Raw genomic sequence first — 14,489 nt, forward strand, 5'->3', positions numbered from 1 at the left:
TATTTAAACTCTTGATCCCTTGCATTTTCATCAGGCTGCTCTCGAGCACATCTTGCATTAAACATTGTCCCGACTGTGCACGGTGCATTTTTTCCTAGTGTCCATGCAGGTGTTTTGGGTGCCTGACAAGTTTGCGTTTTAGGGGCTGTAAGGTGGTGGCTTCTCGTCTGGGTGGTTGTGAGGAGGGGAGTAACGTGGAGGGATCATAGTGGGCCATAGATGACTGGCTCCAGACTGAGATTCGTCGGACAGGCCTGAAGAGTCAGGGAACGTGTAGGACCCCTGGAACAGACAGCATTTCAAAACCTTTGAGTTTACCCAGCCTCTATTGTACAAAAGCATTTGTTGAGCATTTATTACATTTTCTAAAAAGCCTAATTCATTCACATCTTAAAACACATTGCATGCTGCATGTTAATTTCTCCCACTTCTTCAGAAGAAAGGGTGTTTTGTTGGCAGATATGCCTTTGCAAACAGCATCAACCGAATCATTCTGATCATGGCAGGGCTGATAATACCTCCACCAGAGTTGTGCACATTCAGATTGTAACTTTATACTGTATAAACAATGTATTTAACTCACATCAGAAAACCTCTCTGCTACATACACAAAAGCAACCAAACTGCAGCATCACAGACACAATGAAAATGTGATTTTGGAGAAAAATAAAAAGTAAAACAGTCTGATTTCATTTGCTCAGTCTACAAAGACTTGAAAGTACTTGAAATTCTAGGCATAGGACTTGGACTTCACATTTTGGAATTGTGAGCCACTTTAGTGGGACTTGTTCCCACCTCTGGCCTCGACTAATTTGTCTTGTGTAACTTCACTGAGGTAGCAGCAGTAGTACTTATATTTGATTTATTTTAACTGCTTCACTCCTCTTTTGCCTGCAGATGAAGGAGCCCAAGCATTTTGCATGTTCGGAAATCAGTGATAATTGCTTACACTTGTTCACCATAAATATATGTAATTATAAAACCTGCACCTGTGAGTAATAGAGCACCTACCTGCATGTCATAGGCTGTGTATGGCGGTAGGCAGGGGGCACTGTTGTAATAGGAATTGAGTGAGTTAGTTGGGACGGGAGGCACTCTTGGGACAGGGGCTGTTATAGCTTCTGGTTCAGAAGAACTCTCTGAAGAAGCTGATGGTGTCTTAAAAAGAAACATTGCCATTAGTTACAAATAGTTGATACAAAGTACATTTTAATGGGCAGACGAGATGCGGTTGGTTTCCCTTGTATCTATAAGTTGTTATAGTATGTGTTGCCATTTGTTATACAGTGGGACAACTAACATTCATTCACAAAGGACAAGTGAGTTTTACATTAAACAAAGGATCTTTGATTTTCTTAAATACTCTTTTAATTAGGTCTAAATAGGTAGAAATTAGAAGTGTACAAACAATGGCAAAAACCAGAATCTGACAAGTGTTGTGTAAAGAAAATGTAGCCTTTAACAGATACTGAGGCTTGCGGTAGACAGCGTTATAGATATACATTCACTATGTACTATTTACAGTAAGTTCACCAAAACGGATGGAGACCATACATTAGTCAAACCCAGAACCACATAACTATCTTACCAAGTAAAATCACCTCATGTAGCCTTTATCCTAAAAGGTTACTGCTGTGTGAAGAAATAACATATCTTTGTAGACACATTTGCATCGAAGGTACAGTGAAATGTCCCACCATGTCTTTGAAGCCTCCCAGCACCGCCGCAGTGATGATGCCCAGGAACAGAGCTACGATGTTCAGGATCGTAGCAAACCAAAGCAAGTGGTACAGATGAATCACGTCCTGGCAGCTCTTCACATCTGTGTATTCATGGTAGCCCCCGTGAAGCTCTACACGACTGGACCAGCGGGTAAGACAAAGAGGACAACCACAGTCAATGCACAGGTTACTGAAACGTGAGTTTTATCTATATTCTATGCATTCGTATTTGGAAAATGGTTGTACATGATAACGATTTATGAATGGTATCTCAGGTTGACAACATGTTTGTACCTATTGGACAGAGGAATGGGAGCAGCTCAAGCTAAGACATTATTAAGCACAATGATGGCGACTGCCTAGTAAAAGCAAAACAGCACATGCTTTTTCGATTAAGTACATGGCAAACACAGGCAATTGAATGTTGAACACAATAAAGTATATTTGAAAAAACACGCACGCACGCACAGGCATACATGCACACACGCACACACACACACACGCACACACGCACACACGCACACACACACACACACACACACACACGCACACACACACACGCACACACACACGCACAGACTGTTGAGTAACACTATTACAGGTCTAGAAAAATATAGAGACCTACTTCCAAATCATGGAGGATTTCCTAAATTTTTTCAAAACATCTTTATTCTGAAGTCCCATAAGAGGATGCTCTCTGGAAAGAGTGAAAAGGAAAAAAAATTCTAATAGAACACAGTGCAAAAAAATTGCCCCACAAAAATGGCACAGTACATATCAAATAATACAGTCAAAGCGGCAGAGCAAGCGAGAAGCACCTGAACCAACTGAACGTGGATACGCACCGGCCACAGTTGTACAGTTCACAGCAGTAGCATGTGTTGCTCTTGACTTTGAGGTTGCAGGTTGTACGTGATGATGTCTGGCATTGGACCTGAAATCAGCGCTTTTTTCATTAGTGTCATATCAGTCAGGTCCATAAATATTGGGACATCAACTCATTTCTTATGTTTTTGGCTCTTTAAACCAGCACAATGGGTTTGGAAAAATATGTAGTTAAACTGCAGACTTTCAGCTTTAATTTGAGGCTATTTCAAATCGGTTGAACCGTGTAAGAAATACAAGCGCCTCCCACTTTTCAAGGGACCAAAAGTAATGGGAAAAAGCAACAACTATGAATCAAACTTTTTTTATTTTCAGTATTTGGTTGCAAATCCTTTGCAGTTAATTACAGCCTTAAGTCAAGAAGGCAGAGACGTCACCAGACGCTGGGTATTTGTCCCTGGTGATGCTCTCCAGGCCTCTACTGTAAATGTCTTTGGTTCCTGCTTGTTCTTGGGACATTTTCCCTTCAGTTTTGTCTTCAGCAAGTGAAATGCAGCTCAATTGGATTCATGTGGTGATTGACTTGGCCACTGAACATTCCACTTGTTTTGCTTCAAAAAGCTCTTTGGTGGCTTTGACAGTAGCTTTGGGTCATTGTCCATCTGCACTGTGAAGCAGCGTCCAAGCATTTGGCTGAATATGAGCTCGTAATATTGCCCTAAACACTTCAGAATTCATCCTGCTGCTTTTGTCAACAGTCACATCATCAATAAATACAAGGGAACCAGTTCCCTTGGCCCATACATGGCATGGGCTTGCCATGATGCTGGACCTCCATGTTTCACTGATGAGGTGAGATGTTTTGAATCATGAGCAGATCCTTTATTTCTCCATACTTTTCTCTTCACATCACACTGGTACAAGTTGATCTTTGTCTCATCTGTCTTAAGATGTTGTTTCAGAACTGTAAAGGCTTTTTTAGATGTTTCTTTGTCAAACTCTAATCAGCCTCCTGTTTTTGAGGCTTGCCAGTGGTTTACACCGTGTGATTAATTGTCTGTAGTCTCTCGGGTGAGGTCTCCTTTTGATTGTTGACTTTGACACACACACACACACACACACACACACACACACACACACACACACACACACACACACACACACGCACACACACACACACACATACACACACCTCCTGAAGAGTGTTTTTGATTTGACTTTATGATTTTATTGTTTTCTTTGTCTTCTACTGTCAAGCGTCTTTGAGTGTCCAAAAAAGCACTATATAAGTCTGATGCATTATTATTATTATTGCTGTGAAGGGGTTTTCTTCACCAGGGAAAGAATTCTTCGGTCATCCACCACATTTGTCATCCATGGTCTTCTGGGTCTTTTGGTGTCCCACGCCTAATATGTTTGCTATCTCACTAATGGGTTTCTTTTGATTATTCAGCCTAATAATGGCTTGATTCACTGATAGGGATAGCTCTTAAATTCATATTGAAAATAACAGCAGCCATGCCCAAAATGCAAATGTCATGCTTGAAATGAACTCTGGACGTCTCATCTGTTCCTTATAAATGTGATAATGAGGGAAGAGCAAACACCTGGCCATGGAACAACTGAGCAGCCACATGTCCCATTACTTATGGTCCCTTGAAAAGTGGGAGGCTCACATAAAAACGCTTGTAATTCCTACACCGTTCATCCGATTTGGAAGTAAATACTTTGAAATGAAAGCTGAAAGTCTGCAGTTTATGCACACCTTTTCATCTGAAATTGATTGTGGTGGTTTATAGAGCGAAAAAACACAAGAATTGAGCCAATGTCCCACTATTTATGGACCTGATAATTGGTATAGACTTGAAAATAAATATATTCAACAGTGAAATGTGTGATTCTTACATCTCTGTCCGTCTGACTGGAGTGGTACTGACAACGGCCAGCGTATAGCGGCCGCAGGTCCTAAGACAAATAAAGTTGAAAGTCTAAGTGTAAAAACTCATTGATTGGTTGATTACCATGCATACTGAGTAAGATATTGGTAAACATTATTCTTATTATACACTATGGATCCTCCTTCAAGTGTATTGAACTCAGTCTTGAATGCAGTGAGAGACTAACATTCAATTTGAGTCACGACTCGGATGACGATAATGGTGTTTATCTTTTGTCCCACCATTATTCCACAGCTAATTGTTTTGAAAGTACATTAGCGGTTTCTTGTTTTAAGCACTTCACATCAGAGGCAATTGACCAATTCTCCATTAAAATCATCCCAGTAATGAGGGTGGGGTTACATCCTCCTGCAGTGTGGGGTGTTCTCATAAAGCATACAATGTTTTTGTATGTATATAACTGTATAATTACATTTGATACACACAACACTAATAATGGGCTCAAAGCAGATGTAAAACCATACATAATTAATCAGTTTTGTGACATAAAAATGTTAGTGGATTGTAACTGATACTTACAATGTGCCTTGCAGCAAAAACACCATCTACTATAGCACAGCAGAAGGCAGCAACCACTCCAAAACTAATGAAGACAATAGATGCCACAAGCTGCAAAACAACAAATATTCAATTTGCTTCACAATCAAATCTGGTCAATATCTGGTCAACTGTCTCGCTGTGGTATTCAGCCGCAGCATAATGTGTCTATTACTTTTGGCAGCATCTGATTTAGGGCTCTAGGTTGAATAAAGGACGGTGGAAAGCCTGAGTTGTCACCTTGCTCCAGTGGCGTCCGGAGCTGGCATGGCGCCCAGTTCTATGTGGGCACTGCAAAGCTTATTCCCCCCATTTGCTTCACTGTCCTCCCTTCACTCCTCAATGAGAGATGGTGTGTATTCAGTTTCACATCACCCCACCCAGTCTGCAGCCACCCCGACTCTAACAAGTAGCATGCACATCCTTCATAAGAGATCCAGTGCTGCTAATTAGTGCCTATATCCTTACATACTGGAAGTCGCTGCTGAAGGTATATTTTATAGAGAGAAAAGACATTAACTTGGTCTTTTCTGGATTTCCATTGTTGTCGCGGAGAATTGCTCCTCAAATATGAACAATAATTTGAGAAGCATTGACCCCTATATTTGGTTTCATTTTCAATTCAATTTGATACTTAAGTTCACTTCTAATTCAATATGATGGTAGATGATGGCTAAATTATATAGTTATCGGCCTAGTGATTGTAGACACATTTAATGTAATCATGACACATTGTGGTAATAAAGAGCTCACAGAAGATGGGGTGTTCAGTGACAAGCCGGATTCCGCAGAGACAAATGCAATCTCCAAACGTTTAAACTGCAGATTGGTGGATAAATGTGTCATAGCACGATCTCATTCTTCACTTCGGCCATGACAGCCCCAGCCCCGCACCTCCCACCCCTCTCATCTGTAGTTTCCTTCCCCACATTCCGCCATGGACATCTGTCCTCCTCTCCTTACACTCATCTATTTCTGGCTGCATCTCCGATACACAACACAAACCTCAGAGAGTTTTGCACAGACCACAGTTTGCCAAAGTCTACTGCATACTGCAGCAAAGTCACTCAGTAAGTAGTCGTCATCTGAGTAATAAAGTGCGTTCATGCGAAAAGAAGACACCAACTGTGGAATGACTCCACAGTGGTAAGTGCAAGAGAAGGTGTCTTACCATTTGCCTCTTGTTCTCTATCAAATGAGCGCCAATAATTCCCAGAAATGAGCCAAAGCCAAGCTAAAAGACAAAGAAAACAGTTAATGCATTCAATTTGTATCAAGAGTGTTATGAAAATCGTTTGGATAATACAAAAACTACTTGTAAATCACTGCTGCTTATAAAGGCGTATTACATAACCCATATACAGGTGGTTGGTATAGAATATATAATTAGCTACATAAAGCCTATTTCAGTTACTCTCTCATCCTTTAACCACAGCCAGGGCTAACACGAGACAAAAGAGAGGGCAGAGACACTAATCGAGCGTCCAGAGAAATAAAGTTTTGAAATAAAGTGTTGTTTTTCTGAGAAGCAAGGCAGAACCGACCACCCTGTCCAACAGTGTAACAAGATAATGTAGACACACACAGCCTACTTTTAATGTGCACCTCTCTTTCTACAAACACATCTCAGTAGTGGTTTATTTTATTTATTTATTTGGTTGGGACAGTGCATGTTGATGAACACACATGGGACTCATGCATGTAAACACGCCACGCCGGATTGTCGCCTTGGGCAAATTCACATCCGTTGTCCCACACTTGCGCTCTCAAACACACACTTATTCATCCTGGTCTATTGTACATGTTTTTAGTGGTAGGGGAAACAGGAGTGTTCCGGAGGAAACCTATGCAGACACGGGGAGAATGTGTAAACTCCACACATACAGTGCCCCTCGAAAGTATTCATACACCTTGAACTTTTGCACTGGTGCTCCTTGGCCTTCATGATGTTGTTTAGTGACCAGTACACTCCGACCACAGCTCTGAGGGCCTAAAAGAACAGCTGTAATTAAACTGAGAGTAGATTACACACTAGTGGCCTCTATTTAATGGTTAGGCCAAGGAGTGAACATTCTGGAGTCATTAGGAATGTTATAAAGGCAATTTAATGCACTCAGAAAATGCTGTATGAATACTTATGCAAGCCCCACTTTTCACTTTTCTATTTTTTGAAAAATAACAGAATCATGTATCATTTTGCTTTCACTTCACAGTTGTCTGTTACTTGTGTGTGAACGTTCAGTAAAAAAATCAAAATAAAATCTTTATGTTTAGGGTTGTAAACATGACAAAATGTGCAAAAGTTCAAGGTGTATGAATACTTAGGAGAGGCAATGTAAAGGCCCCGTCCAGGTGGGAATCAAACCCGGGACTTTCCAGCTGTGAAACGCTAACCGCTGCGCTGCCGTGCCACGTAGTTGATCACTTTCTAAAACTTTAGGGGGAAGTTCTCCTCCCCACACACATGGCTTGCTCCTTACAAAGTGTCCAAACAGATTTGAATTGAAATTCGCATGGACAAGTTTTAACAGCTGCAGCTTTGTCATTCTGTTGGCTCTTATCTTTCTCGGGCACAAAGCTGAAGCCTCGTGCTGTGAAGAAAACTAACTTAGCACTTCACTTAGCCACTAATGAGGATGATGCAGATGAATAATGAATGCCGGGGAAAGTCACCCCTTAGAGACAATAGGGTCATTACTTTGGGAAGAGCTCGCGCACACTTGAGCGGAGCTGCTGTGTTTTGTGAATGTGTGCACTCACTATGGCTCCTGGGTAGTAACCGCCCACAGTGATGTTCTGCGTCCTGGTAGTGGCCGCCAAGCCAAACACGAGAATCAGCACCGACACAATCAGTAGCATCACGGTGACTATAATGGATTTCCTTTTCCTCCTTTTAAAAGAACCTGAGCAACAAACAAAAAGACATCATACTGACAGAATCACATGTGAAATGGACACACAGAGAGGCATGTAAAAAATATTTAGTTTTAACAATAACAATAATCATTTTGCCTGACGAAGGCCACTGGCCGAAACGTTGCATTAATAAAAGAACACTGGTGTTGCAAGTATACAGTGTGCGAGAGATTTTTCCTTTTCAACAATAATCAAGTGAAATCTTTTGTATCCTTTATTAATCAGATTTCCAGATCCCCAGAATTGGGCTATAACTGGTTTATGTAGTGGTTAATATGTCAATAATAGACATATTAACCACGGAAGAAACAATGACTGAAAACCTGACTCCATCTTCATCTTCAGATCATCAACTATGGGTAAAAATCCAGTTCCCTCTGACTGTACAGTAAACCCACAGAAAGCTATTCAGGAATGAACATGATGTCACTCCTGGCACATACAAATACACATCTGTGTGGGATGTTAGGAGGATGTGTTTTCATCATTTTGCTGCTTGTTAGATCATAAGTCACTAATGCCAGACACTATCGTGTAACTGTCCGAGCCACGTTGTTGGACCAAACATCGCCTGCTCGGCTTCACTGTTGTTTATTGCCATCGTCCGCACCTGCAATGACGCGCTGCGGATTCAACGGCAGCCTGGTGATGTAACGACGCTTTTCCGTATAAAACAGCAAATCCACGACACAGCTCTAAACAAGCTGTTCCCGTTGTTTACAGATAAGAGAAAATAAAGAGTGAACTATTAAAGCGCGAGTAGACGCACGTTGACCTTGCGCACACCTACCCATGCTCGTCTCGGACAGACTGAGCCCGCTGGAGTTCAGGCTCTGCACGGGGGGCATGCTGACAGCTGGACCGTCCTTCGATCTCCGAGGGAAAAATGAATTCTCACGTTAAGAGGTGAGACGCCATGTCGAAGACAAACGCAAATAGTTTACAGTCGTGACCAGACGCACACGGCGGGTCCGTGTGGTGTGGCATTCTCTGTCAGTCTGTTCGTCTTCTGTAAGAGTCATTCACTCTCATTTGTTATCGCCGCGGCCGCGGCACAGTCGCTCTTCGATGCTCCGTCTGTTATGAGGCTCAGGTCTGTTACGGCGCGTGCAGGTCACGTGGGCTGCGCTGGAGGAGAAACACGAAGCACCCAGCGTTCACTCCCTCAAATCAACTTCATGGTTGAGATTAAGACTACTAGGATTACGATTAGAATAGCAGTTTAATTCTAGGTTTAAAATTGACGTTACTGTTTTATTTTATCGTTGTGGGTCTTGATAAGCGCTATTCGTGCGCAGGTAGCGGCCCTTCTTAGGGAGACGATATTTGACATAGGCCTAGTGAAATGTTGGGGTTTTGTTTGTTTGTTTGTTTGTTTTTTCCCTGATCCCTGCCCACTTCAGACTAAGAAGGCCGCTGCCATACATCCATGGTTGAACGGTCTGCCCACCAGCGCTCCCTGCCGACAGCAGTGCATTGTTGCACCGATGGAAACAGCATGCTACTGATGACAATATGACAATAATACAAATAATTTAAAAAATGATAATAATAATAGTAATAATAGTAGTCATTATTATTATCATTATTATTATCATCACTACTACAATTATTATTATTATTATTATTATTATTATTATTATTATTATTATTATTATTATTATTATTATTATTATTATTATTATTGTGTGTCCTCTTCATGGACTTTGTCATAGTAAAAATAATCATCGTCATAATCATCATATTAATAAAGCTTATGTTTTTTTCAGCCTGACCCCCAACCCATTCTTGAGTCTGTGATTTTAATGCTTAATACCAGCTGCTTTGAGAGGAACGCAAATATCATAAGAACTTTTTCCATGACGCAATTTCTTCTTTTCATGGTAGAAAGAGGCCGCCTCCACTTTACTCAGGGGACCAGTGGCTACGTGAGGGGAGTGCAGATGGGAGCAGGGATGAGGAGCTCCTTGAAGTTCACCAGAGCTCAACTTATGGTAAGCAGCTGCAGCCAGAGTCTATAGAGCTGCTGGTGTTGGCAACAGGCATCAGTATGCATGCATGTGCATTAACATCACTCATGGTCATCATGCCTCTTTTGTTGTTAACTCTCAAAAATAGCCCCAACTCAATAAAAATGTAAATCACACTTGTTTTATCATTGTTCTGCAGTAACATATTACTGGCCAACTGTCTTGTGTTGGAAATGGCTATAAATATTGTATTCAGACTTAGGCTTACCCAAGCTTAATACACAATGGGTGATGGTGCGTGTTCAGAATGCAGTGCAGTGGCCCGGGCCACTCACTGCCAAAATGATGAAAAAAGTTATCCCACCCCCAGTTTCTCTCACACTGCTCAGCCTCCATTCAGTATGATGCGCGCCTAGCTGAAGGAGGTCCTCTGTTCCACACCTAAAACCTTCTAATGAAATCTCTAAAAACTTTTTGACAAACGTTATTTTTTTTGCCTTTAGAGACCAAAGGTGCTTTGGCCCAGCACAAAAATCTTTACTTAAAAACTTAAGGTATGTAATTTGCTTTGTATTCAGTGCTTTTGTGTGCTCAATATTAGGCTTACTTATTTTATTTTCAAAGATTTTTATGTCTTGACTTTTTAGAGAGGACTTTGCCGAGGAATACTTTTCCTTTTTGTGCTGGATATGGAGCCGAGCCCCACAGAGGGAGAAGCAGAAGCTCAAACTCAGCAACCTCAAGAAGATCAAGATGTGAAACCTGTCAAGCTCTCCAGAAGCCCAGTGAGTCTCCACTTGCACATTTGCACAGGTTCATGCTTGACATAAGCCCTGCTGTTGAACACATAGTTAAACTGGTGTAAAGTTGACAGATTTTGTGTGGTCATCTGAGTGACCTCCTGTACTGCTGCAGCTGTGTCAAGCTGGAGGGTCTGCTCAGAGGAGCTGAGGCAGAGGTCACTAGCAGCCTTTGAATATGCTATGAAAGAGATTCAGGCAGTATGACTTCTGACTATTGATTAGATCAGTGGTACCTTTTTAGTCAGGACCATAATATAACAATTGCAGGTGTTTCACACAGGACAAGTTTTCCATTCAAATACAAATGAAGAAGAAGAAACTGTATTTATACTGTATTGCACCTTTCACAGATAAAATCACAAAGTGCTTCACAAATGATCCACATGATCTGGATGCCCAACCCCCAGGTTCAGAACAACTGGACTAGATTGATATAGATCATGAGGCATCTTCAACTCACACTGACTGCAAAACATCCTGATTGAAGGTTTTCTTTCATTGTTTTCATCAGCCTCACAAAGTACTCCTCAAACATGGCCAAGAGCTGGAGGAAGAGCAGGAGGAGTTGGCAGAGCACCAGCCGCTGGAGCAGGAAGACCTGAACTTTGAAAGATTCAAGCGTCGGCCGTTACCTCAGAGGACCCTCCACCAGAAAATTATCGACGTGAAGACATACCTGTGGAATGCAGAGACCAAGGAGTTTATGGGCCGCTCTGGAAAGAGCTGGGGTGAGTTACAATTGTTTGGTGTCATTTTATCAATTAATTTATATTACCATTTTGTGTTAACTGGGAGTTTTGAACAAGACAGAAAGTGGTTGGGTGTCTGACGTCCTCACATACTCAGCATTAGCAGTGTCTCTTCAGTCCACTGACTAGCTCGGTGTATGTGTGTGTGCGCGTGCATGTGTGTGTGTGTGTGTGTGTGTGCGTGTGTGTGTGTGTGCGTATGTACGTTTGTGTGTGTGTGTGTGTGCGTGTGTCATGCACAGTGTTTACTTAGGTGCATGGACAATTTGGACTGTCTCGACAAAAACAGACTGCCTGGGGACATGTCCACAGCGGGACTGTACTGTCCTGGGCCTTGGATTGGCCAGAATTCAAATTCCTTTGAATCTTACAATGCTCTTCACTGCCACTTTCCCAAAGCCCTGACGACCTCACCACTGAACTTATACATGCACTGAGTCTTCCAGACACAGTGTGTTTCAGGGGTTGACTGAAAGATGGGGCAGTCGGTGGATATCGCTGTGCTGTGTAATGCTAAATGCATTTGGCATTTTTTCTGGCCTGTAATGCCTATGTTGAGCCTGCAGTCGGTTGGAGCTCTCACTAGAGTGCACACACTTGTGCAGCATGGGGCCCCTGTGCCTGAGGAAGAAAGGGCCTGAGGTTGACGTCGGCGCTGTGTGTCCTGTGTAATAAGGGACATAATACCAAAGTGGGGTGATTGGGGCTCCTTGGAGCTGGCGGGGCCTCTATGGCTGCAAAAGACCTTCACTACGATGGCAACCGGAGGTTCACTGTGTTCCTGAGTGAATAGACAGCTGGGAGAATTCTCACTGAGCTTAAACAGTGAGGCCTTTGTGGCTAAAGAGACCAAGGCTGGCTGTAGCTAGCTCCCTGTGAAATTGCCTCCACAGCAAAAGCTATTACATTTAAAGCACGTTTGCTTGATTCATTGCTAATAGATTGTTAATCAAATATATAACGGCACAATGTTAGTTTACAGCATTTCTTAGAGCAGTAGAGGACTTTATTGTTAAAACTGTGATAAGTAAATGACTTGATTAACAACTTAATCATTTTTGCTCTGTTTTATAGGCCTCATCCTACTTTTCTACACTGCACTTTATACCTTTCTTGCAGCCATGTTTGGAGGCTGTATATTTTGCCTCATGTGGTCCATCAGTCCCTATCATCCAACTTACAATGACAGAGTGATGCCACCAGGTAAATACAGTGTAACCCCCTCTTTGGCGAAGTTCCACTTTTGAGTGCTAGTTGATCCCTGCCCTTATGTTCATTGCTTGTACCTGGGTCTCGGCACAGTTGACTGTCTTTGCGTCTCCACTGGCAGGTATGACGATGGCTCCACACCTGGAAGGTCATGACATCCACTTCAATGCCTCTGAGCGAAGGTCCTGGAAGAAGTATGCCAGATCAATGGAGGAACATCTAAAACGTGAGTCACACATAAAAATCCCAGTTGCAATTGTGATCCTAATTTTAAAGGTGGGAGGTCTGGCTTTTCTTTCATTAGTATTTTGCAAAGCATGCTGGGAAGGAAGGCCTCTTTGTAATCACCCATTCAGTACTTTTTTTCACACCCTGCTTTTGTCAGACTTCCTTAACCATAGCCCCAAGCTTGGCAGGCCACAGGGTTTGTTCTTGCCCCTCCCCTTTCTGTGGGCGCTCCTAGTCACCTCTCCTCTTTGCTTCACTCGCAGCATACACCGATGGTGCTCAGGAGAGGAAGAACATCCGCTGTGCACAGGATGGGAAGTATTTCATGCAGGACAACCTACGGGAGGAGGAGGAGAGAAAAGCATGCCAGTTTAAGAGGTCTTGGTTGGGGGAATGCTCAGGGATGCAGGACCCCCACTTTGGCTATTCTCAGGGAAGACCATGCATCCTACTACGAATGAACCGGGTGAGATGATGACACTATGTATGTCTGATACTATAGAGCTTTTACGCTATGTACTGCATGGTTTTCTAATAGTCCAATGTGATTTACGTCATTGCTGTAGATTCTTGGATACCTGCCTGGGGAAGGCAAACCAATCAATGTGACTTGTGAAGTCAAGGTACTGTTTTCTTGTTGTTGTTGTTTTGTTTTTTTACATCGAATCCAGAATGTTGCCAACAGCTGGAATTCTGAACTTCTTGTTTCAGAAAGGACCTCCTGAAGCCCTCGGACAACTGCAGTTCTTTCCCAAGAGTATTTTTGATTTGAAGTACTATCCTTACTATGGGAAACTTAGACATGTAAGTAAAGTAACATAGAGCAGTTAGACAATTAGTTTCTGGTGCCATGATTTTGTCTATGTGTCCTCCTTTTAGGTAAACTACTCTTCCCCAGTGGTGGCTGTCCGCTTTGGCTCCGTGCAGTATGACACTCCCCTTCAAATACAGTGCAAACTCAATGGAAATGGCATCATAAATGATTCCCCCACTGACCGCTACCTGGGCAGTGTGACCTTCTCTTTGGTGGTAGGAGCATAAGGCGAGTCCATCACTGCTAACACTGACTACAACACAACAGAGCATCACAATACGGCAGCAAAAAATCTGTTTCAATTGAAAACATGCATTAGTTTTCTGTCTGTTCACTCTATTATACTACATACAATATTACAGTTTATTCAGTTGTTAATAAAGACCTGCAGCTGGATTCTAGAGTTTGGCCACCGAGTTTCATCTGGCACCTGCACCTTAAACAGCCACAGCCCATGACCAGGACTTAAAAGGAGTTACAACACATGTCTTGATAATAGAAATATTAATCCAACTAGCCCAATAGTTAGCGTCTGACTATGCAAATTATTGTTTGACCTAAAACAAGGATAGATTAGAAATGTTCTTTTGATTGGAATTTGAAATAGGCCAACATTATGGTTTTATTTGCACACTTTTGTGTCATGAATTTTGTGTACTAATTTGTTTATTTTTCAACCCTGTATATTTTAAGAACTCTATGAATGCAAACAGGACTTGTACTGTACTTACACAGTAAATAATAAATACTGCAAATACT

At 42.1% G+C, this 14,489-nt stretch overlaps 2 protein-coding genes across 4 annotated transcripts; one reads left to right on the forward strand and one right to left on the reverse strand.

Moving 5' to 3' along the window:
• Positions 1-24: 24 nt before the first annotated feature.
• On the reverse strand, positions 25-9,077 carry tmem255a (transmembrane protein 255A). 2 transcript variants are annotated; one of them, XM_079556361.1, is made up of 10 exons: positions 8,748-9,077; positions 7,802-7,944; positions 6,213-6,275; positions 5,024-5,113; positions 4,452-4,511; positions 2,567-2,655; positions 2,347-2,418; positions 1,698-1,860; positions 1,012-1,158; positions 25-282 (listed from the first exon to the last, which is right to left on the reverse strand). In XM_079556361.1, the coding sequence occupies exons 1-10, from the start codon at positions 8,803-8,805 to the stop codon at positions 139-141; spliced, it is 1,029 nt and encodes a 342-aa protein (XP_079412487.1). In that variant the 5' UTR covers positions 8,806-9,077; the 3' UTR covers positions 25-138. The 2 variants fall into 2 exon arrangements, with proteins under 2 accessions (XP_079412487.1, XP_079412488.1); XM_079556362.1 differs by lacking the exon at positions 2,347-2,418.
• A 1,235-nt stretch (positions 9,078-10,312) lies between these two features.
• Positions 10,313-14,489, forward strand: atp1b4 (ATPase Na+/K+ transporting subunit beta 4). Of its 2 annotated transcripts, none has more exons than XM_079556360.1 (9): positions 10,313-10,481; positions 10,552-10,712; positions 11,242-11,458; positions 12,554-12,682; positions 12,810-12,914; positions 13,180-13,382; positions 13,483-13,539; positions 13,628-13,720; positions 13,796-14,489. In XM_079556360.1, the coding sequence occupies exons 2-9, from the start codon at positions 10,617-10,619 to the stop codon at positions 13,955-13,957; spliced, it is 1,062 nt and encodes a 353-aa protein (XP_079412486.1). In that variant the 5' UTR covers positions 10,313-10,481; positions 10,552-10,616; the 3' UTR covers positions 13,958-14,489. The 2 variants fall into 2 exon arrangements, with proteins under 2 accessions (XP_079412486.1, XP_079412485.1); XM_079556359.1 differs by having other exon boundaries at positions 10,575-10,712.

The sequence above is a fragment of the Gobius niger genome (genome assembly GCF_951799975.1).
Source record: "Gobius niger genome assembly, chromosome: 5".
Taxonomy (NCBI): Eukaryota; Metazoa; Chordata; class Actinopteri; order Gobiiformes; family Gobiidae; genus Gobius; species Gobius niger.